This window comes from Mastacembelus armatus, chromosome 15 (genome assembly GCF_900324485.2).
Source record: "Mastacembelus armatus chromosome 15, fMasArm1.2, whole genome shotgun sequence".
Taxonomy (NCBI): Eukaryota; Metazoa; Chordata; class Actinopteri; order Synbranchiformes; family Mastacembelidae; genus Mastacembelus; species Mastacembelus armatus.
The window spans coordinates 11,641,745-11,666,957 of NC_046647.1; the positions used below are offsets into that span (position 1 = coordinate 11,641,745).

A 25,213-nucleotide genomic window follows, 5' to 3' on the forward strand; every position below is an offset into this window, starting at 1 on the left:
TGGCATATGCAACAGCCTGCAAAGTACAGGCTTAACAAATCAGACTAGATTGCTTTGCGGAGCCTTCTAACTTTCACTCTGGGAACAAGGGGTATCAGGAGACGCTGGAGCGGAGACTGTGCATCTGTGGCCTGAGTACCCTCAAGCTACAGACGGTTAGTCCAAAATCTGCACTTAGGTAATTATCTGCTCTCCACTGTTGTTTCAAAGTGGAGAATTGCATTTTGAAATCTATGAATGGCTGTGTGGGTGGGTCCAAAAGAGTTGTGTCAGGTCTCCTAAGACACCCAGAGAAAACAAAATAGAGTTCAGCTGCAGCACCTCAGAAAAGAATTGTGATTAATGAATGTATCAACTGAGTAAACAAAACAATTATCCTCATTTAGCACTGTTTTTTTTTTTTTCTGCATCAGATAGTTTACTCTGCTTCTCAAGCAACTACTGGCAAAGTGTTTATTTATAACTACTGACATCCATTTTTTTTTTTTAAAATTAAATTAAAAGTAATACTTTAAGGATTTCTGCAGGAGGAAATTGTCAGTTTCTATTACAGCAATTTGTTTCAAAGCCTTTTTTGTTTTGTTTTTTTAAATCATAATATCCGTACTTTCAAACTTTTCAAATTCTTTTTCATTTTTTTTTTATTCAAACGTGTGGTGTAATCATATCAGCAGATAACATAATTCCTGTTTGTGCTTACATGAAAATAATAACCAAAAATAAAAAACCCCATGGTGCAACACACTTCACTTAACATCAAATGATGTAATATGTTTATAGCATTTACTTCACACAGCTAGTGTTCCTGTGCTTGTTGTGCATGCGCGTGAAGTGTTGGTTACCTTTTCACAGGCAGCACATGACTCCCTGCGAAGCAGAGCTAACGCTTTCTGGATATGAGAAAATTAAAAGCACGGCAAGTAATTACTGGTTGGGACAATTGATACAAAGAACAAACCACATTTTCACAGGTGGTCTACCACAACATTATCTACCCAATCAGGTAAGATGTTTTGGAAATCATGAGGCTCTAACATACATACAGTACTTAAGATACTCTAAAGTTACCTCATCTATGGGTAAATTTGCATCATTTAAAGTAAAAGCATAGAGCAGTGCCTACACACAGATCAGTTGTCTGTGTAATTATTTTCTTTCCCCTTAGAGAGCAAAACCCTTCCACAACTATACTGGCTGCATTGAAGTAATTGAAATTAACACTCAGAGGAGTTTTTACACAATTGATGCCATCACAGGCAGCAACACAGAGCACTGCAGGTAAAGTCTCTGCATTCTGAAAAACATAATGTGTTCATGATCCTTTCCCTTCATATAATTTCTTTATCTGACATTTGTCGTTTTCTGTTAGTAAAACCTGGTTTGTAGTTTTCCTCAGGTTATATATAAGAAAAATCACTCCAACACATTAACACACTCAAGGGTTATCCTTTTTGATTTGATGATAGACACTTACACTTGTGTTTTCCTGTCTTCCTGGGATTGCAGTAAAGATAGGTCTACTTATTTTTACTTTTAAATTGAGCTCGTGTAGTTAATATTTTAGTCTTAAAAGCAAACAATTCTAATATTAAGTTGGATTTTTTTTTTGTCTGATTTTACAGGTATGCTTCATATGCCATAGAAGCCACTGCAACAGCTTCTCCAAGTTTGACAACTCAATCACCCACTTCTGTCACAGTGAGGACAACTACGATGGCTGCTCTCACACAAACACCAAAACGTCCTCTGCATGCACCCTTCCTTTGCCATGATGGTCTTTGTCGCAATGGTGGGACATGTCTTCAGCTGCCTGGTGGAGCTCTGCCCTCCTGTCACTGCCCACTTCATTTTACAGGAACTTTTTGTGAGAAAGGTAAGCTTTCAATGTTTGTTTTAAACAGACAGCACTACCTGCATATACTGTATACAATATAACACACACACAAGCAGTACACACCTTAATAAACCCTATGTTCTCTGACCTCCACCGTGGTGTTATCAAGCTCCAGCCAACAAATTATGTTGGTTAATGTATGCTGAGCCTCTTTGGCTAATAGGTTTCACTATGAGGGCGACTACAGTCTGCTGCATTTGGAATTTCGAGTGATGCGAATTATTCAGAATATAATTAATGAAATGAAAGCTCCATATAAGCAGCTTGAACCGTCGCAGTGTGTCCGTATTCACCTCCAGTGCTCACCGAGAATGAGATTACGACCTTGCAGTACTTGCTCAACATTCTGCTAATGCCCATGTCGGTATGAAAAATTTTTATTTTGTACCAGCCGCTCCAAAACTAATGCTAGGGAGACAGCAGCACTAAACATGCATACTAAGATTTTTTTTTTTTTTTTTTTGGCAGGTTTCTTTGAGTGCACTTAAGATGTAGCTACTGACATCCCTTTCTGCCTCTCTTACCATGCATGATATGCTCTGACAGTGAAGGAAACAGCATCCTGTATATATATATTTTTTAGTGTAGTCATTCTCTCAGTGACACTGACTCAGTAATACTTGAGTGAGTGAATTAATTGCTTGTTTGCTTGATAAGGCAAGCAGATGCTGTGTTATGTTCACTTCCATGCACTCTATGTATATACACTGGCTTCATGAAGTATTCAGATCCTTTTCGGTTTATGCCAATCTGCATTCAGTAACCAATCATAAGAAATGTCTTACAAATCCAAAACTGAAATCTTTTCAGAAAGTTTCAGACCCCTTAATTCAGTGCTTTGTAGAAGTCACTTCAGCAGCAATTATAGCTTCTTGGGTAAGTCTCTACAAGCTTTGGACTTTGGATTTGAGCAGTTTATCCCATTCTTCCTAGGAGATCCTCTCAAGCACCACTAGATTAGATGGGAAGCATCTATGAACTGGCATCTGCAGGTCTCTCACAGATGTTCTGTGCTGTTCAAATCTGGGCTTTAGCTGGGCCTCTCAAGGACAGTCAGAGACTTGTCCCAAAGCCAGTCCAGCATTGTCTTGGCTTTATCCTTCAGCTCACTGTCATGGTGAAAGGTGAACCTGAGTCTCATGTTGTGTGGACTCTGGAGCTGTTTTTAACCAACATGGTGTTACCATTAACATTAGCTGATATAATCTGCCAGAAAAAATTGTCATGTCATTTTTTTTTTTTTTTAATTTATGGTCATGGCCCAGAAATAAAAAAAAACATGCCTCTACCTCTCTCTAAGTTAAAGTTTCTTAATGTAAAACAATAAATGTGCAATCATTATTGCTCATATATGACACATGCAAGTATGGAAAAGCTGAAGGTTAAAAACACACTTTTAGAAATGTTTGCAAATAACAATTCACCTTCAGTTTCAGTTATTTGAATCAGGAGCTTTGGATAGCAGTGATGACAAATTGTCACACAATATGAGTTGCACATCGTAGTCTAGCAATGGAAATTCTTATTAGTCTTGTAAAGAGTTTTAATAATGAAAACTGGATTGATCTCCATTTTTGTAACCCTTGTGCATGATTGAGACATGCTGTAAGCTGATGGTATATCCTTGTATCCACAGGGTACAAGGTAAAACAATCATTAACATGACTTGAACAGCCTCTGTGCACTTGACACCCTTATTTGACACCTCTGCCATGTATTTAAAAAACACTCATTTACAGGTGTTTAGGTAATGTGCTGAAATGTTATGTGTCTCTCCAGGCACTGTAACAAAAGTGGTGCTATTTTTAAGACTTCACTCTCATTTGTTTTTCTCGTGGGATACAGCTACGCCAAGAAAAACTGTGCCCCCCCGCTCCCCGCTGTTTACACGACAGAGATGCTGCTTCCCTAAGCCTGTTATTAAAGATACTTTGGCCAACTTCTAACCAGTCAGTAAAGAACTGGGAATATGATTCATTCATTGATTCGTTTACTCAATTATTCATTCATTTCTCAAGATTGTATCTTTCAGGTTCACAGAAGGGTAATTACTAGTACGCCAAAAAAATATCACCACATGACTGCAGCACATTAACCGGCTGCATGAACATATTACCTGTGTGACAGTGTGCGGGTTTAGTGCTAACCTTAATAATGTCGGGACACGTTATAACCTATATGATGTAAAAATGCACACATACAATACATCACAGCACATATGGTAAAATCCCATCACATATTTAGTCAGATGTTATGCTTTATTTGCTAATATATTCTCACACTTGTCATTTTAGTCATGGTTTTTTTTTTTCTAATCAGTCATAAAAAATATGGAATTTAACCTCAGCATTTTCTTCCCATGACCATAAAGTTCCTGCTTATCTCTCAACTTGTCACACTCATAAACTTTTCCCTTAAATTTCAGCGGTGGCCTTTTAGAATCGTTTTTTGCTGAGTTTGAGGAATTGCTTCTCCTCAAAAGCAGTTTGGTCTCTCAGGTTTAACAGAGTGTAATCTCATATGAGCACTCGTCCACTGATGTGCTTTGCAACGCTAGTTCTGATAGCCCACAGACGTCCAGAGTCCAGAGGCTGTTTACATGCTGACAGTCTGTGAATGTGTATTGCTACGACAACTTTCCTGGGTGACAACCTTGTCCTAACATCTTGTTGAATTAAATAATTGCCACAAGAGATGTATAAAGCAAGTCACCCCTGTTCTCAGTTAATTATAGATACATCATCCTACGCAGTGACTAATGATGTGGACTTGTTTGTGACCTAGATGAAATGCTGATCTGTCAAACATTATCTAAGATGACTTTTAGGTTGTGCATTTGTCACTGCAGCCTTTTATATTGTTGTTGGAGAAGGTCTAATCTGTTGATGTTAGCCAATCACAAATTTGCTTTTGAGGCTTCACAAATAAAACATATACAATATGCAATATACAAATATGACGCCATCAGTCCTTAGACCCTTTGGATCATATTAGTAAAAATACTACGTTATGTACAATGATATACAAGTATTTTGAATTCTAACATTTTATTGTATATAGTCTTTTTTTCATCACATTATATGTCAGAGACTGGATAAAGACTTTATTTGCCATAGTATTATACACAGAATGTCTGCACACATCAAATATGTCATGTTCTTTTTTTTTTTTTGTTTGTTTGTTTTTTTTCAAGAAAGGTGTCAGTCCAAAAGTTTCCGATTTACTTCTCAGTCAGTTTAGTAGGTACAGTATTTTATGTGCAGCCTGTATATAAGAAGCCTGACACGTGTGAGCTTTGAGTCTCACTCTCCTTTGTGTGGACCTTGGGGTTGCACCTCTGATAGGGTGTACCGTAATCCAGGCCAGTGCCTGGTGGTTGAGTGCGTATTTGATATCAAGTAGCCAACCATAAGACAGGTTTTGTCAAGATAAAGCCAGTTCATCTGGGCATGTCAGACTTTTAAGCTATGATAAATTGTCTCTTCAAAGAAGACACACTAGGTCATAGACCTTGCCAAAAACGCTTTGTCAAGAAGGTAAGCATTCAAATGAAAGCTTAGTGATCACAAAAATTAGTTATGGAGTATGTGGCTGGAAGGTAAGAAAGGAAGTACACATAAAAGACGAAACCACTGAGGCAGGAAATTATTCAGACTTTGTCTGTATTGATCATGACCTCCTTCTACGGCTCATTACCTTATATCCCTGCTTCTCTTATATTTTAAGCTGTGATGTACTATGTTGGCCAGAAAGGAATAATAAAATAAAGTTAAAAGTACAGTTTTGTCCCATTTATGTCTTTTCAGCAACTTTTACTTAACCATGACATCAATTCAAATAAGATTGGGCCCCTTTTTCCAATTTGTTTTAATGTAACCTATTTTAAAAGATAACTTTGTCAAATTACTTGGTGCTTTTGAATCCTCTTTTTTAATATTTGCCTTTCTTATCTCAAATATGATGAAACCCGCTAATAACCATATTTATTTTAAACAATATGAAAATATTTTTGTGTATTCGTGTCAATGTTTGGCTGCAAAAAGATGATGATTTGATATAACTATAAAATATGAATTGGCCCTCAGTGCAGGTGATAGTTACGTTGAGTGGGACCAGAAACAATCTTTTCTGTAAATGTATTGCGTACAAAAGACTTTTAGGGTGGTGATCCTTTCTGTTTTTGTGTTTGACATTAATGGGAGCTGATGAGGGGTTGTCGACTTCCTGCTTTGCCAACACACTGGGTAGGTGCTGCCAGCTCTTTCTGTAGGCATCTAATGTGTGTTAGCTGTAATTGCTGGTGCCTTTAAAAAATGAGCCAGCTCAATCTGCCTTACTCTGAAATTGCCAACAAACATTACAGCATTGATTCATCATTCTCAGCCTAAGAAAAACTTGAGAAAATGACTCCTTCCTTAACTAAAAAGCAGTTTTTATTTTCTTTCTTGCTTTTTTTTTTTTTTAATAATTAGAAATATTGGCTGTCATGTCTCCTCCACATAATATCCTGTGCAACTCAGAGGAGTCATTCACACTGATTGGTCAGGAAAAGAGCAAGAGTGGGAAAGTGGCAGAGCACGCAGGCAAAGATAACAGGATTATGACCATGTGAGAAATTGCAGACCAGAAACTCCTCTCAAGTGTTGGTCTGAAGACCGGTGATTAAACCAGACCAAGTCTGCATCTCACTGCCCCCAGGCCACTGAGATTATTGTTAAAACCTGCTATTCACCTTGCTGATATTTTAAATCACTATTTTACTCAGTTCTTTTTCATAACCTCATTAAGGCCATTTTCATGATAGCCTCTTGACAAGAATGACTGATAACCAGAAAGTGTGTTATCCACTAACTGTCCATGAGGGGTTTCTGACTCACAGATCAAGCAGCCCAGAATAAAATTAAATAGAAAAACGATGCGCCCACCTTCTCTTAGCTGCTTTGGCAAAGCAAGGACACAGTACGTGGGATAGATGCAGGGGTTAAACTGTGCCAGAGCCTACCAGAGATGAGCTCCTCCTCCTGACATTCAAATGGCAGCCTGCCAGAGCTCAGCTCCTTATCCTCCAGCATCACAGCATTGGCACCTCTCATACTTCTGAAAACATTTGCTTTCACACACAGTCTCACATTGACCAAACAAATTAAAAAAAATTAAATAAAAATCTTCCTTTGACATTATTAAGCCCCCGTTGCTATCAAACAGCATCACAACAGCAAAACAATAGGTCTCCACACAAGAGGAATTTACACATATGGCACAACAGCAGTAATTCCTTTCATTAGTTAAATTTGTTGCTGTGACAGTGGGATCTTAGCCTTATTGACTCAAATGTTTTGTTGTACAGCAAACAGGTCAGCTTTTGGACACAGTCTCTGTGTCTACAGTGAAACAAAACGGCTGTGTTCAGTATTAGTCCAGCACCATCAAGGCTTTGTTGTATTTTTATTTTCAGCAAAAGTCCTTATATTGTTACCTATGGAAGATCACTATATCTATATATATATAGATAGATATTGTTTATTCAAGTTCTGCTGTTTAAATGCAATAGTATGAGCATCATTGTTGAAATGTACATTATCTAATAGTGAAGTAAATAGGTCCGGTAATGAAAACACAATTTATTAAACTCAGTCTGTAAGTGAGTGCAGATAATGCAGTTGCCTTGGTGCAGAGATATGTCTATTTTTATTCTTTGACAGAAAAAAAAAAAAAAAAAATCATCTACCACTGGCAGTGTGTTTGGATAGGCCTATGTTGTATTATTGTCTTCTGGGGCATCAGATTCACATTACTAATAAATATATAAATAAAACTATACAATTTTTTTAAAGTTCACACTTCTCCCTAGTGGTTGCTGGCTGTTTATACAGCTTGAATTTAAGATATTAGTCTGAAATTTCATGAAAATAATGCAGGTGCATGGAGTTTGCTGTCTTTCTCTAAACAACACTGTATGATGCTGTGTAGATTTGTGTTTGTTGACATGCCAAACATGTCACAGACAGATTTCAAAATGTATGTCCACTTAGCCAATTTTAGGTTGGAGAAAGCATTAACCTGGGGTGGACCAAGGTGTGACATTTGCATGTTTCCCATCTAAGATGATGTTATTCACATAGGTTCTTTTTTTTGGGGGGGGGTAAAGGAGGGGAAACATTTTTTGCCTTTGCTTGACAGTAGTCTGCAGAGAGGCGGAGAGGAAACTGGGACAGACAGAGGCAGAGAGAGGGGGGAGACTTGTGATACAGGTCGGTGGTTCAGGTCTGGCCACCCACCTGTGTCGCAAGTGAACTGTGAATTGTGAATTGTGCTCCCTCACATGGAGCGTAACCACCCACCTGTCAGGGGACTCTGGAGTAGGTTCTGCGTCTAACTGTTGCCACTAATTGTCTGTCTATTGCGCTGTTCAGCCAGTCATGGAAACTCACCCACTTTAAGACCACTGCTTACTGTGTACTGTGCATCTTTGCTTTTATTTTGCTTTGTAGTCTCTTCTAAATGTTGTCAGTCATCAACTGGTCATCAACTTTAAAAATCAATTTCATCCAACACCAAAGCACCAACAAGGACATTCATTTTTCTTTTACAATTACAAAAAAGACCCTTCACAATACATATCATGAGTAGTGAGCTTAGAACAAAAAGCACTTTTCCTTGAGAGGTGAACTCGAGGTGAGGCCGGGTGGCCATTTTTGAATCGAACTGTCATGCACCCGAAAAGCAAACCGTCCACCAGGTGTATAGTTTCCTTTGTGTAAAAGCCAACAGATCATCACTAGCTTGTGGAGTTGATGACCTGAGCAGGTACCTTCTCCACCCCTTTGTCATCCACTGGGAAATGACACACTGGCACACAGCCCTGACAGGGAGCTGCTGACTCTGCTCCCAGGCATGCTATCAGTGCTGTGAAGGCACACACTGGCCAATCCTGGCTGTTCTGTTTACTAACAAAAAAAAAAAAAAAAACCCTATATGATATTGCTTTTACTACACTGTCATTTTTCGTTTCATTTTTCAAGTGTGATTGTATTATATTTTCAAGTGCAAAAGTGTAAAATGTTTATTCCTAGGCACGATTACAATTCTACTGATCTTTTTTTTTACTCGATGCACATGCATTTTATTAATATGTCTTTACTTTTTGTTTCCAGATACCACAGTATATATCCCCTCATTTGATGGCACATCTTATTTAGAGCTGCAGCCTCTTGGATTCCTTCTTCAGCCTTCTGCTGCCACAAATAATCTACCTGCTACTGTCAAGGACACCACTGTTATTCTCTACTTGACAGTGAAAACAATCTCGACACAAGGCACCATCCTCTACAGTGAGTACAGTCTCTTTTTTTTTCTCACATTATGAAAACAAGTATAGATAAAGGCGTACAAGATATGCATATCTATAGTTATATATTTAGCCCATTATGTTGAATACCATTTTATGGAGGTTTTTCCTTACACATGTCCTTGTAAATGTAGATGTTTGTCTTGTTTTTATAGCCTGTGTTGGAAGTCATCCTCTCCTAAATAATGATGTGGGCTACATGTGCATGTTGAAGAGAATTTTTGTCAGTATCTGTCATATTGCAGTAGGGTACTTTGTAAAATCAGCTACAGTATGTCTATCTTTTCAACATTAAAAGGCCTAACTAGAGCAGACTAGACCAAACTAAATCCTCAGTGGAGTCAATGTACAGAATACGTATAGGGATGAATAAAGTATCTTTCTAATCTATCTTATCTATCTTTCTGTCTAATCTATCTGTCATGCAAATTATTATTTGCACCTGTATTTATAAAGTAACCTGGGCATCAGTGTGAATATTGACACACTGGGAATTCTCTGTGATCCAAAACCATAAAAGCTTTGACATTTGTGAGCATTTTCAGTGTCAGGAAACTGAACACAAACACAATAGTCCTACATTATGTAGAATATGCATGGTCACTTTCTTTCAAAGAGAGTTCAATAGAAAAATTAACTACTCAAATGTGTGCATGGAAATTCTTGGTGCAGTTTTTTGATCAGGATTAGTAATTTCCTTTTGGTGACATCAAAACCCAAGCGAGGCTTGTATTTCACCAAGAAATAGTGATTTGCCATTAAAACCAAAGCTTGTTATATTCATGCTGCAGATGTTACCTGCAGATTAATGTCTTCAGCATGTCCATCCAACAAACTGTGGGTAAAACAGAACTTATCAAGATACAGTATATTTCACTTGCAGAAAACAAATGTGTGCTCTAGAGCACTGTTTTGTTGTATTGCAAAGCCTAGAAAAGTGGAAGTGTGGTCTGCATTGTGTAATGCTATTTGGACATGTTATGAATGATCTTCTTTACTGAAAAACTTGCTGCGTTGTTAGTGTCATTATTACCTACATTATTTGCTCTCGGCCTCCTTTGTCTTTAGAACGCTAATATTGCAGAATCACTCAATCAGCAGCCGATTACACTGAGACGTTGAATATATAATATTGCTTCTAATTTCTAGAAAGCAAGGATAGATGGCAAAGGTTATTGTGAAATGGAACAGGCAAGAAAAGAAATCAAGAAAGTGCTGATGGGTATTGATCCAAGTTCAACAAATTATTCAGTTTTGAAGATAATTACACTAAAGATGAGTAAAAAAGTGATTTAAAGCAACTGCTTGTGATGTTTCACTGTAACTTTTATCAAATTAAATATTAAATATTGTTAATTTCAGATACGTTATAAATGACCCAACTGAAGATATCACTTGCACACCGCAGTGCTATGAGCCATCTGTTGTTGTTGCAGAGAATTGTGGTACACAAAGATGAGACCTGTGTTTCCAAGGCTACAGCAGAAAAGCAAGAAGGCACTGAGGCTTACTTTTTATCTTTTACACAATGTGACCAGCTTCTCGTGGGTACCACTTAAAACACATTTATTCCATAAAGGCCATTCATTACCAAAAACACCGTGCTCAGGTGAGGGGACAACAAATCGTGTTGCCTTGTGGACAGCTGTGAGCTGTCTGTTTTGTTGTTCTGCTGCTGATGATTGAGCTATAACCTGAAAGCAAACAAAGAAATCTTCATAAGACAAGAACCGTGGTCGCTGGTGGGGGCAGCAAGGACTGGAGCTGACCCTGTACATCAACCGTGAGCTCTGCATTGTGCATCAGCCTCCAGCCAGCTCTTTTGTTCTCACACCTGCAGACATGCACACACTCTTCTGTTACAAAAGGAGATTTGGATAGGTAAGCCAGATCGCCACTGCGTACACCCTCATAATAATGGAGCATTGTTTTGGCGAGAGGAGAGTTGGTAATCTTTTTGTTTCTTTCTCTTTTCCTATGTTTTTTTTTTCTTATTTAGGGGCTAAGAAAGCTGAGTCATGAGAACTTTGTTTCATTTATGCACCGTTGTGTGTATAAATCTGTTCAAAGTGTTTGTGCATATGTTACAAATGAGCAAAGTAAGGGGTGAAGCCACTGCACTAACGGCTTGGACTGAAATATCCAACCGTGTGTCTCAGTGGGCTGCAATTGCAGCTCCTTGTTCTTAAACAAAAAAAAAAAATTCCAGCCACCTTGATCTTCTGATGCTATTGCTGTTCCCGTATGACACCACATAAAGTCAGGTGTGAGTCTAGCAGAACTGTACCCACCTTGCATTGTGTGGTGAACACGGGTGATTTATTCTGCACCAAAGAGGCACAGACATTGCAACATCCATCTTAACAGTGTAACCTAGATCATCCCCTTTATCTGTGACATCGTCTACAGGTTCATGGCCTCTCATTTACATTACAGGCCCATTAAATATTGCAGTCCAACCTGGGGCACACCCACATTTACTCTTTGATTAAATTGCGGATTTGTGAGCTCCAATACCTGACAAAGTTTAATGGTGAGTACTAAGCTTGAACCCCTTTGCAAACCAAAACATGGTGTGAGTGAGACTGCGTGCCCGATGTGTTAGATTGTGCCCGATGTCAAGTTAGCGAAATTGTTTCCCCTGCACCCTGTCCATACTAGTTGGCTCGTGTATTCAGTGCTAGCAGTCATCTAGCTGTGTTAATCCTGAGTCGCTGGTTGTTTAAGCCTTGAGGTTTTCTTGACAGATTGGTTTGGAAAGTAATAATTGCTTGATTCCTTCTTCACTCCCAACCAGCTTCCACCACACTCTGGACTGAACACTGCTGTAAAGAAGAAAACTCATATTTTACCTTAGTTAGTTCAATTAGTTTTGAATCCATCCTAAACTTTATTACTGCCGCAGTGCGTGGAAGCCAGAAAGCAGGCTGTGAGCCTTGTCATGAGGAGAGATGAATTTTCAGAAATCATATGTAGAGGGCACAGTGTCTTTTATCTAGTAATGCTTCCTGGCTTATAGTGCACCATCTTTTTTTCACATCAGACGATAGGAACTGAAAACTCCAGAGATCAAACAGACAAAGTTAATCAGAAGAGAACCAAAAGACATGTATTGAGATGCGGAGAATCTCTTCACCAGACCTGCTCCTTATTCTCCGCTCTCCTTTTTACACTTCTCCCTGAAGCACACACGTGAATCTCCCCCTGGACTTCAATTGTCAACTTGAGAAGAGAAATACGAGGAGGTGGGGGTGGGGTGGAGAGAGGGGGAGGGGGGGGGGGGGGAGAGAGAGAAAGAAAGAGAGAGAGAAACAAAAACAGGTGACAGGCACTGACAAAAGGACGAATGCTCTGTTACACTTCGTGCAGAGTAACAGGGCCATGGGGACAGCAGGGAACAATATCCTCACAGAAGAACACTAGAAACATAAAAGATGAGGCATCATTGACATCTGTAGTAAATAATATTTGTCAACAAATGAGTGGTTTGAAAAAGAGACAGAAACACATTGTTGCAGACGGAAGTTTTATCTTTGGGTTGCATTTCTTTGCTGGTGCATTTATTAACTGCAGTCTCAACTGGGTCTGTCATTTGACAATAATGTAAATGATTATGTAATGATTATGTAACATTACTTGTCAAATGCTTTAATATTTTATGTGTTTTTCATTTTAATATCAAATGTACAGAAAATATAATTGGGAAAAAAATGTACCATAGGCTTTTTTTTTTTTTTTGCTGTCACAGAATCATTATAAGACAGAATTACTTTTTTTTTTTTTTGTAAATTTGTGAACTTTCCACAAATACTGTATACATGCAATATATTTACTACAATTTTTGGCAAAAATGGCTTCAGTGTAGTTAAAAACCTCAAGCCTATGCAAATGCATCTCGCACCATTTAAAATGATGCTGCATTCCTCCCTGTCACAAACAGCTCGCAGAGCCTCGCTACTTGCTTCAGAGTCAAAATCCTACCTTGCTGAAAATAAGCATCAAATGAAAGTGCTAAACGTTGCTTGTTTGTTGCCTCTACTTAAGTGTAAAGGTCTCTGAGACACAGGAGCTTCATGCACTGCTATGAATAGCCCCTCATAGTCACATTTGTTGCCTATTTTCGTGACATTTTCAGGCTTTTCTGAACAAACTCTAATCACATCTGAAAAGTGTTTGTTTGTTTGTTTTTTTTAAACTGACTTAAACGCACCACAAACAAAAAAATCAAGTGAGAAAAATAATTGTTGCAGACAGGGAAATCAAAGTACACATATAAAGTGTTTTTTCTTTGAATTAGCAGGAATCACTAGTTCTTATTTCATGCTGCAAACAAAATTCTCTTGCAAGAGAAGATCATTAGAAAAAAGATGTCAAATTGCTTCCTGTTTACCTGGTACCAATCTGACGTGTGATCAAATGATCTCTTTCTTGTTTAATGAAAATGCCCAGCATTTCAAATGAGTTGGTGTCAGTCCACTGCCATTTTTGGTAGAGCAAAAGTGTCAAACAGCTAAAGATGAATATTGGAAGATGCCCCCCCCCCCCGCCATTGGGGGCACTGGGGGGATGCATCTGCCTTTGAGTTTTTATGTTAAACGGCAGTTTTTCTAATGTTGCGATCAAAACTCATTTCCTGCTGCCGAGGCTTCATTCTAATTACAACAATCTTAGTTTAGTTGTTCAGTTGCAGGAACATGATGAACATGATTTTTATGTCCCTAATGGACAGCAGTGTGTACAACTAAATGGAAATTTAGAAAGCTTCGATAAACATTGTGTCTTTGCATGATTTGACTGCTGGCATCATAGTAAGGGGGCCAAGCAATGATCCTTAGGGAACTTCACAAACAAATACAGAAATCTGAAAATTTGAACTGAATGTCACAGGAGATTTTTTTTTTTTTTTTTCCCAAAACAAACAAAAAAATCCCTCCAGTGAATAATGCTTTGCATATCTACTTTGTCCCTGCTGGTGCTATTTTGCCAAGGATTAGGAGTCCTACCCTTATACAAAACAATAATGATGAAACACTGGTTATCTGATTGTGATATTCCTTCTGTGGTCCATTTGATGGTTAGTAATATGGCACTGTTTAGTGTGTCCCCATTGAGTCATAGGACAAAGACCTCCAAGTTGCTTTAGTAAATGTATTGTCAGAGTGCACTGTATTAAGCTATCAAGCTCAGCTTTTGCTCTATTTCCTCTCGTGTCCAAGTCCTCCACCTGTGCCATTACTTCATATGAGATGGTTGCATTGCAAAGACAATGTCTGTGCAGTCCAAATACGTCTGTCCATGTATTAGCCCAGCGAGACAGACAGTTTCTGGCAGTCATTGTCATTGTGAAAACTGAGGGGTCAACTCTGTTTGTGTTGCTCATACTCAGTAGCTCCCTGTGGATTTGTGACCCCTCTGTCACTCTTTCTAATTCAGCTGAAATGTGCCTTGTTGAAAATATTTTAGGATTCTCTAACAGGGCAGCATTTCTCTCGTGTCCTCTGCCCTGCAACCATGTCTTCCCTGACAGTGGCACAAGAGTGGCAGGCTCCCTCTATATCTTTGACTCCTTCAAAGAGCTGAATTCTGTTGCCTGCCCTTTGCTCATGTCCTCACAGACAGAGGTGCAGGACTGGTGTTCATTCTCTCTCTACCTCCCTGCTGAAGGCCTGTGTGGGAGGATTAATGCTTCTGATGCTGCCTGTCGCTCCCCCACTGAACTGTGTCTCTTGCAAGATTGTCTGTGCTAGTGCAGCTGAAACTCTCTTTCTGTGAAAAGTCTGGAGAAGCTATATCTAATAATGCCATCCTGACCAGATAACCTGTAGTCGCTGTAAACAGAAACAGTTTCTGGCCTTCATCATCAGTTTGAGGTTGCTTTTGTGCAAGCAAGACCATGAGCTTGGAGCAAAGTGAGGGCCCAGAGCACTGACTTCTATGTGGCGAAGCTGATTTCCCAGAAAATCTTTCCAGCTGTAAAATGGACAAGGTGGGAATAAGATATAAGGCGATGCCACCATTTGTCTTGTCACTTGACAACACTTTTAACATTTTAACAGAAAACGTCATGCACCTTCCTGGATATATATATTAGTGGCTACTAATGGTTTCATCAGAAGCCAAGCTGTGACTGGAACTGTCATGTCAAAATCAGCACCTGGTGGTGGAATAAAGTCCTCTGCAAAAAGGAGCCTCTTTCTTGTTACTGTACCTTTCACCTTCCTTATGAGAGGCAACGACAGGCTCAACAGAATAGAGTCGCCACATGATGCTCCTGCCTCCCCCTGTGTGTTTAGGTAAATGGACGTGGATTTTTCCATCGTTTTCTGCTCTTCTTCTGATAATCTATGACAGTTCATACTTGAATTTGGAGAGTTTTGAACAAATGAATAGCCATAAAGTCTCATTAAAATCTTTTTTTCTCTGTCCGCTAGTAAAAACCAACCCTTTTTCCAGCCCCCTTTTAAAAGAACTGTGAGCACCTTTGAACAGATTTCTCTCAGGTTATTGTCTTTTTCTTTTTACTTTCCACTTGGCTAAGAGTGGTTGACTTGTATGCCGTCTGTTCTGTGCTATGTGCAGCTTACAGCATAGTGAGAGTTAGTCTAAACGAAGGTATACACAGTGACTGAGCAGGTACATCTGTTGGCAGGAGGGACTTCCCCCCTCAGACTGTCACATGCTGCTGGGTATTGATTACAATGCCCACCAATTACATTTTATTTGCTGGGTATACCATCCACCCTCTGACCATAATCCAATTACTAACCACAATGGTCATGTCAAACCACTTTCATCCACTTGTATAAATATTTTTGTGTTCAGTATCCAGAGAGTTAAAGCTGAAGTAACATTATAAATATTGTATCTTGCATAATATATTGCATTTGGTAAAGACTCTAATCACTTTTTTTCTAAATTTCAGCTCAGGAGCAGAATTTCGGGGATCTGTTCCTTCATGTGTTCCTTCAAGATGGAAGCCCAGTTGCTGAACTCGGCTGTGGTGGCAGTCGTGTTTTGAATGCAGCCACAGGTCAGAACATCAACAATAATAGATGGATTTCAATCACAATCCGGTAGGATATACTACTACATTATTTTCTATTCTCCAATATTCTATTCCCCTAGACATTATCATTGCCCTAGAAATAACACTTGAATGTCATATTTCATTTAATACATTCAGTATTTTTCAAGTGGGAAAACTCGACTAATATCATTGTCTTCATGGATGAAGATGTCTTTGTGTTGTGACATACAAAGATGGTATTTAGCACTATTATAAGTTACTGAAGATTTTTACACAGGGTTGTTTATCATGGTCTCTTGGACTAAAACCCTGTGAAAGCTATGCTGTCCAGTAGCTGTCAACAGTTGTTGATCACAGAATTGATCAGAGAAGTACAGAACTGCAATGAAAGCTCACTCAATCAGAAAAGCCCAACTTTAATAGCCTGGATGGATCACTGTAAACCTCAGCAACTGTGCAGTGCAGTGCCAAAATGTCGGAGTCACATAAACAAAGAAAACTGTGCAGTGTACGGACAGTCTTGGTTTTAGCTCTTTGAGTACTAACATACAGATACATTTTTCACCAAGCTCTACATTTTGTTTTTGCAAATGTACAGGAAAAATACAGACAAAAAAATTATCCCAAAATACCACTTACCATCCCAGACAGCTTGTAGCTCATTTACAGGTAATAGAACTTTGATATTCGGTCTGTGGAGACAACTGACAGTTTTGGCAAATTGCTTTTGAGCATTTTCCTGTAAATGACTGAGACCCTCTAATCTTCATTCATAGGCAAACCTTACTCCTTCCAAATGACTCCACAATTTACTTATATGTACTGACCTAATATAGATCGCACTGCACGTAGTGTTATACTTCTTTACTTCAAAATAAACGATCTTGATTACATGATAAGGTCTTGTAGTATGAAGCTTTGCTCAATAAGCTTTTGTGTGTCAGAGCTCAGTCTTAATGCTCACTGAGAATTATATATTTTACTGACTAAATAAGAAATTGAGTCCATCTCATTACTGTGTCCAAAAGTGACAGGTAATTTTTTTTTTTTACATTCTAAATAAAATTTTAAACCCAACCATGAAACACAACTAATAATTTTTTTTACATTTTTTTCCCCTCTACAGAGCTTTATATTTAATTCATAATGTGATACAAAAATACAGCATAACATACTGTAATAGACACATAGGACATAACCCAGTATGAAAATCTTTTTCCTTTAAGCCCCTGAAACATGATGGCCAGTACACAAACTGCACAGTACTTGCCAGTCTCCTCACTAGATTTAGCAATTTATTTAAACACCTCCCTGGGTGAAATAATTTCTCAAATACAACAAGCAACATTAGCTATCCTTTTGGATTATCAGAGAAACTACTGGCTTCTAAGTATTTGGTCAAGTATTTGCCACCAAATACCCAACCAGCCATTCCAGCCATCAGTGCCTCATGTGCCTCAGTTCATCTTCTGTCTCTGTAGTGCACACGCAGCTTTGCAGCTCAGGCACTGTGGGGCAGAATGAGCCAGTAGAAAAAACAGGAGAGGGTCTGCTGCTGAGCTCTGCCTCTGTTTATTCTTGATCGCTTCAGCAAGTTTATTCATATGCAAACGAACGCCTGACATCATCTAGTCACGTTTGAGCAGTGAATACCTACTTTTCTTGGATGCTAGTTGGCAACACTGAATGCAGCTCCTGCAATTTGCTGTTGTCAGCATCTGTGCAGTACAGAGAAGTGGCTGTATTTAACTGTAAATAATCCAAGCTCCAATGACCAAACAGGGAAAATCCAAATTGTCTGGTGTCACTGTAACACAGACTCAGTCCCTCTTTTTTTGCACCTTTTCTCCTCTTCCAACACACTCTCTCTCACACACACACACACACACACCCATTTTCAACCCAGCAATTTTATTGTCATCTCAGGCACTGTTGTGCTGACGCACACGTTAGAAAAACATTTGCTTTTTGCTTTCATCCGAATACAGTTATACTGCTTTGACTTTCTCATGTAGTGCATCTAGCTGACACTTCATTGTGGACATGGAGAGATAGTATGACACTACTTTTCAAAATAAAGTACCAGGGGGTGGGGGGGAAATGCCACTTCACTTTCTTGATGTTTATCCATATTGGGCTATTATACACAGTAGTTGTGATAATGACATAATTTCTGTCACAAGTAGTTACGAGGATAAGTACAAAACAACACATAAACAGTGTGGAGCGTTTATTTAAATGACATTAAAAGCCCTCTAGTGGGTGGTTACATAGGTGATGCTGCTGCTAATGTTTTACTTTCGCATAATTTTCTCTACTATAGGAACATAGTTAGGGTAATATGGCTCAATAAATAATAATTATATAAATAACGAAAGCCTTGTGAAGGAATCTTTGGTTTTCGTGAGTCATCCATATTTGTATTTCTCTTCAAACCACAAAGGACAGTCAGTCTGCAGTCCTACACAGCCACTTGCCTGTCATATGCCAAAAAAGGATAAAATACATTGTGTATGTTTTAACAAAAATTTAGCAGCCTGTTCTGACAGTAAACATAATTGAATAAATCATATTCTCCTTTAAGCTGCTTTGTTAGAGTAAGGTTCCACTAAAATGATCAGAACAATCGATACAGAAAAAATACATGTACAGTAGACCTCTCCTGAGCAGAGAAGAACTTGCATTTCATTTACTTTCACTTTAGAATCCATCTAAAACTGCAGTCTGTGTCGAGACACTGGTGGCTCGTGGGAAGATATTATAGCTTATGTTTATTCAGGCGAACTATTAACTTATGCATTGTGAAAGAATGCATAATGTACAAGCAGATTGACAGTAGATGTGAAGCAAACAAACCATTACCATAACACAGCAATTTTATGTTTTCTCTTCCCTGAAAATGTTTAATTTTATTTTTCAATTCAGTTTAATCAACCCAGTTGTTCTCCAGTATAGGCTGTGAAGTTTGGCAAGAGAAAAGGAAACCACTGAACTGTCCTGTGCTGTCTTATAATTTGACAAAGGGGAGCGTGCTGTGCTGTGTTTTTGATGTCGGCACGTTTTACTGTGGGGATGTTTGGAGCAATACTGCTGCGATTAAAGTTTGAGAGCGACAGACTCCAAATGCTCCCCTGGCCCTTTGTGAGGCTGTGTACATTATTGGCTGAATCCTGTTGTGCTTAGTATTCAATTTTGGAGTAATTCTCATTCACCTACAGTCAAAGATCAATAAGGATGACACGTAGCATCCTGCAGCATCACATTTCTTTTCTTGTCACAGGTGAACTCAGAGTGCCTGGCAGATATGATTATTCAAATTTATGCCACTTTTGTGGGCACTTTTTCCTCTGCAGTCAAAGGAATAGGAGTAGTGTCTCCAGTCTCAATATGATTCTGCCTTACTGGGAATTTTCTCTTTTTATGACAGATGATTTTGTGTCTAGCACCTCACGGTTTTTGATGTTCATGTTGATGTTTTTATAGACTGTCATATTACTTCTGTTTAAAATGCACTAAATATTCAGTTTCACCAGGACAAATGTATGAATATGGTGCCACCATATTGGCAATATTCTGAACTTTTTTCTTAGATTCTATTAGCACTGTTGCCTCACAGCAAACAGGGTCCTGGTTCAAAACCCAGTAGTGACCTTTCTGTGTGGAGTTTGCATGTTCTCCCTGTGCTTGTGTGGGTTTTCTCCAGGTACTCTGGTTTCCTCCCACAGTCCAAAAACATGTATGTCAGGTTGATTGGTGACTCTAAATTGCCCATAGGATTGAGTGTGAGTGTGTGAGGTTGTTTGTCTCTATGTGGCCCTGTGATGGACTGGTGACCTGTCCAGGGTGTACCCCTGCCTTTCACCCAAAGAGAGCTGGGATAGACTCCAGCAGATACCTGTGACCCCATGTAGAAATAAGCAGGTATAGATGATGGATGAATGGACTTATGCCACGATAGATCAAGCTCCAAAAACAATAGGTCCGACATTTCTTATAGTGAAACGAGATAACAGCTTTTGTTAGACTCTCCCTGGCTTTTGGTCAGGAATTTGAAGTCTATAGCAAAAACCAAGAAAATCCCACAGACTTCACCACTGTTTTTCTTTTCAGTGTAAAACCAGCCCTCTTCTTTGTACATAACCTTATTATGTAGATTTACAGTAGGATTAAGTAGAAATTCTGTTCCTGGTTTCCAGTAAAAATCAATCTTACCTTTGCACTCCTGCAGTGGAATATATCTGCTTAAATGTACTCACTGGTTACAAACTTTGGAGTTAAGACAACCTGCTGCCTTACATCTCACCTAACTCTATTAAGGCCTTATTGCTTTACAAGCTATACACAATACAGGACAGCATGACACCACTACTGTTATGGGTAATACATTAATAAGTAATATGTAACAATAATATGCCACTGGGTCACCTTTCATGTCAATTTGTTTAAATTGTAGTAATAAATAGTTGTGGTAAGAAACACTGAAAGGGATTTTGTAATAGATCACAAATATCCAAAGAGCTATTTGAATTAATGTCACAGAAATATAAGAAAGTGAAGTTCAGGGTCAGAAACCCTGTCAGCTTAAGAACTAAGCTGTACAGTGTCCATCCAATTACTCTGAACTGTGGTACAAATGGGTACAGGTTATAGGTAACTAAAAAGTAAAATCATCCCTGCTGTGATAGTGTTCATCTGAGTAATGTGTAAAGTAATTACTGTGCAGTGTGGAAAAGTAATTAGTAAGGAGCCATTGATTACTTTGTCCAAACTACACTACCAGTGGTCAGAACCCATCCATAACAATGACCCCAGGATTTTAATTGCAGAAGATTAATGAGAAAACATTTATTTTGGGGAAGTGTCATACCACATGTGCAACAGGGTAAAAATAAAAAAACAAGGTCTTAGTATTTAGCACTTTGCCAGATCTGGGGCTGCATATTTTTATCAATCACGCGATATTCAGCGTCATACTGACATGTCCTTCTATAAAAGATTCATTGAAGAAGCGAACAGCAGCCCTGTCTGCTCACTTGAAATTTCTTTTGTGAAGCTCCACAATGCCAAGAGTCTGGCTGTGTGCTGTCTAATTGTATCGCCGGAGATATAATGATAGAACACAGGCTACCCTAATTAATTGAGGCTTGCCAGTCACAGCAAAAATTATGCAGCAAATGCTGCAGTGCTGCGTGTGAGAAAGGCACTGCACCAGAGCCAGAGCAGGCATTACAGTCAATGTAGGTATAGATTATGGGCTGATAGTGGGCTTGTTGCACTTAAAGACCAACTAACAGATCCCTCCTGATGTCTTGTGTAGCAGGTGCTGTGGCCTGAAATTTCAAAATAATACATGATTATCAAGCATATGGGTTTTCTGTGTCTCTGTTCAGTCACACCTAATGTATAATTCCTACAGCCTGTTAAAAAGAATATCAAACAGATTGTACTTGTCCTTCTTTTATATGTAATATGTTTGACCCATTTACATCTTATCTGCTTGTAGGTAGGAAACGCTTCGTAGCATATTCTCTACTTTCAGAACTAATAGACTCTTGACTCTAAATCACTAAAATGACTTGCAAATTATAAATTCACCACTAACCTGTCCCACATTATCATTTGCTTTTTGTAAGAATCTGAAATATGATTAGAATAATAAGCCATTAAAAAGCCAGTGAAAACTATTGCAAGGGTACCAGCACAGTACATGATGTTTTACTGCCATCTCTTGCCAATACTTTCAGATCTTTTATGCAATGGTAATATTTTAATGATGAGCCACCCTCATTATTAATTTTCTGCTGGGGACTGTAAAGGAGACACATTCAAATAGGATTGTAAAGACAAGGTTTAACAAATACCTTTGTGTAAAGGTGCTGTATTTACAACATTTAACACTGTAGGTAATATTTCAGTGGTGATCGTCAAGAAAGTTGCTGTAATGCACTTGCACTGAATTAGTCACACACCAGACACAGTCTAAATGAGGATGTTGGAGATGACAAATCACTTATGATTAGAGCATTAGCCAGATGAAGAAATGCATAAATGATGATTGAGTAAGTAAAAACGATCACAGCCATATTGTGGTGTTGTGTGTTTAGAGAAAATGAAATATTCATATGTTTTTGTTTGTTTACCTCAAGTTGGGAATTTGGTATTGTTGGTCCTGTGAGACCCAACAGTGAATGATTCACAGGGAGCATAAGAGAAAATTACTTAGTGCTTCATCTCTAGACAAACCATGGCCTCTTTTTCTTCTGATTCACTCATATGTTTGTTTGTGTAATCGAATCCATTGTGTGGTTTTGTGTACTTGTGTGTGTAGGGGTTGTGATGATGTGGGCCTGTGGGGCATATTCCTAGCTATCTAACAACTAACAGTAGCCATACAATAGTCATCTTTATAACTAGTCATCTTTGCCTTAGAGGAAGACCAATGTAAATTAGTCTGGTGGAGCATTCAGCGCGCTCATGAGAGCTCATCAAGTAACATCATCCTGTTTGCTTAGTGAGCATGCTGTCCATGTCTCACAGGGACAGTCTTTGCAGCATTAGCAGGCCAAATAAAAAGCTACTGTAGCATGCACCAAAATATACCTCCTATGCCTTAAGCAACAGAAACTTCTCTAACAATATTTTGATGTTTCATATCTCACCAAACAGTCTGTTTTTGCAACAACAAGGAATGGATTTGCAGTACTGGAACATTTCAGTCTTTATTAGAATAGGATTATACTCTCGTAACTTAGAAATAAACAGTGGGGCAATGTAATCTTCTGAAATTACTCGTTGATCATGTATACTGTTGTGCCAGTGCCAGGACAATTACCTCAGAAGCACAACTGGCACCCTGAGGATGTTATACATGTCTTCTCTGGACATTATGTTGCATTTTATATTTGGAGTCTTAAATGTGCTGTAATTTTATCGGTGTGTGTGCAAAACAGCTCTGATGATTTCCATATCTGTGATTAGTCCTACCTGCAGTTGCGTGTGTGTGATTGCCTCAGGGAGGTGTCCTGGAAGGCTGTTTCAAATTAGAGCTTTGACCTGATTGTTTCCATCTGGCATTCGAAGCAGACATTTGATTTTTTAAATTTTATTTACTTATTTATTATTTTTCTGTATAGTCAAGAATGAACAAATGATTTTTGCAGAATCAGATTTGAAAATAAGTGACATTTACTTGCATTATATGGTTAGATACAAAAAAGCCTTGTAAACCTAAGAAACTCAAGTGGTGCACTTACTCCCTTAAACATTTGTGTTTGTGTGTGATGCAGTGTACAACAATATGCATAATGTACAGCTCTGTAAAGAGGCTGCAATTCTACAGTGTGCCTGTATAAAATCAGTGATGAATATGAGAGAGGGAATCACTTGACTTTGCCTGAGCTACAATATGACACAAGTAGACCAGCTACTTAACATTATGGCTGCAACATTAATGACTAGTATGACTGTATATTTCCCCAGAGACACACAGAGGGTCAAATGATAAAATTGTCTTCCTACTCATTAGCTTTATAATGTATATCTAGTTTGTGCCCTCATTTTTGTTATTAATTAATCCTGAATGACATAATGAGCACTTGCACCCATAATCATGTTTTTAGACTGATTATTATTCCTATTATTATTTTCTTTTACTGGAAATAGTATTGTATATCATATATTAGAGCTTGATCACATAAATGGGTTGTGACCGGTTATCGCAGTCAATGGTTTATATTTAGTGAATTTCCAGGCGCTATTATGTGAATTTCATATATTCAGAGGAATACATCTTTAAGAATATCACTGCAGCACTGAGGAGAAACTTATTCCTGGTCTTTAAATCCAGCTGTGGAAATGGTTTCCTTTTTTTGTTTGTTTTTTTTTTGTTTTTTTTTACTCTCTCTTAGGTCTTGGGCTGTAGCCTTGCGTTTAAATGGGCAATTGCTTCCAGCCCAGTCTACCAGTACATGAAGTTTCTTATAAAGCACTGTGGAATGTATACGTTATCATACATAGTCAGTTTATACTGTAGTCTCAGTGGTCAGATTAGCGGCTCCATTACTGTCACTGCTCTGTCTGTCTCTCCATCAGAATATTTTTCATGCCTTTGCTGGATGTGCTGCGGGTGTCAGATACTGTGAGGGGCACCCATTCTACCTAACCTTGGTGTCTGCCTGTTCTCTCTCAACAGATACAGTCTTCCTGTTGGCAAACAAGGAAGGTCATGTATGATTGAAATAGCTGCAGATAATGGCACAGCTCAGCGTCTTGAGGAGTATGTGTCACAACCCATGTCAGAGGTAACTTGACCTGCCTTCAAACAAATCAACCCTCATGTGCAATCATTAAATCTTTAATCATATACTGGGAACCTCCTATGCCATAATTTTGTACATTATTGTGTAACTGTTCTGGAATCAGGTGTTTTTGAGGTTAAACCCAGTCAGGCAATGCACTTTTTTCTTTTAATTGTCAATTATGTGGCCAAATACAGCTGTTTAAAAAAAAAAAGAGAGAGAAATAAATGTACAGGGCTGTGTTGGTGAGAGAACTGTAAGACAGGAAATAATTATGACAATAACGTTATGAGAAAGGATTTGTTGTTCTGGGAAGTTGCAGTCATTCTGTCTTTTGCTGGGTCTATTCAGGATGTAAACAGTAGAAATACAGCAATCATCCTTCAAAGTAGTCTAGCAGGAACGTGCACTTACGAGAATATTTGATTGGCCATCATAGTAGCTTGTTATGTTGCATTCTGTCTGGTATGTCTGGTATGCCATAAGAAGCACTATAGTTGGTTTATATGAACTCAAAACTCCTGGCCACTGCCTAAGGATATAAGAAATAAATGAGTGCATCATGGGATTAGTTGTATGTTTTCAAAGCCAGCCTAGCACACAGTGTTTATACATTTATAAATAAAGAAAAATATGTGCACCTGTTA

The 25,213-nt window shown here is 38.5% G+C and overlaps 1 protein-coding gene across 1 annotated transcript in view; it reads left to right on the forward strand.

The window, feature by feature from the left end:
• eys (eyes shut homolog) overlaps positions 1 to 25,213 on the forward strand; it is a 123,602-nt gene that overhangs the window by 76,125 nt on the left and 22,264 nt on the right. The window contains exons 36-41 of the mRNA XM_026309983.1: positions 853 to 1,003; positions 1,166 to 1,278; positions 1,623 to 1,873; positions 9,049 to 9,225; positions 16,165 to 16,315; positions 24,461 to 24,569. Coding sequence (XP_026165768.1) covers positions 853 to 1,003; positions 1,166 to 1,278; positions 1,623 to 1,873; positions 9,049 to 9,225; positions 16,165 to 16,315; positions 24,461 to 24,569 — 952 coding nt within the window. The remainder of the gene's footprint in view (positions 1 to 852; positions 1,004 to 1,165; positions 1,279 to 1,622; positions 1,874 to 9,048; positions 9,226 to 16,164; positions 16,316 to 24,460; positions 24,570 to 25,213) is intronic.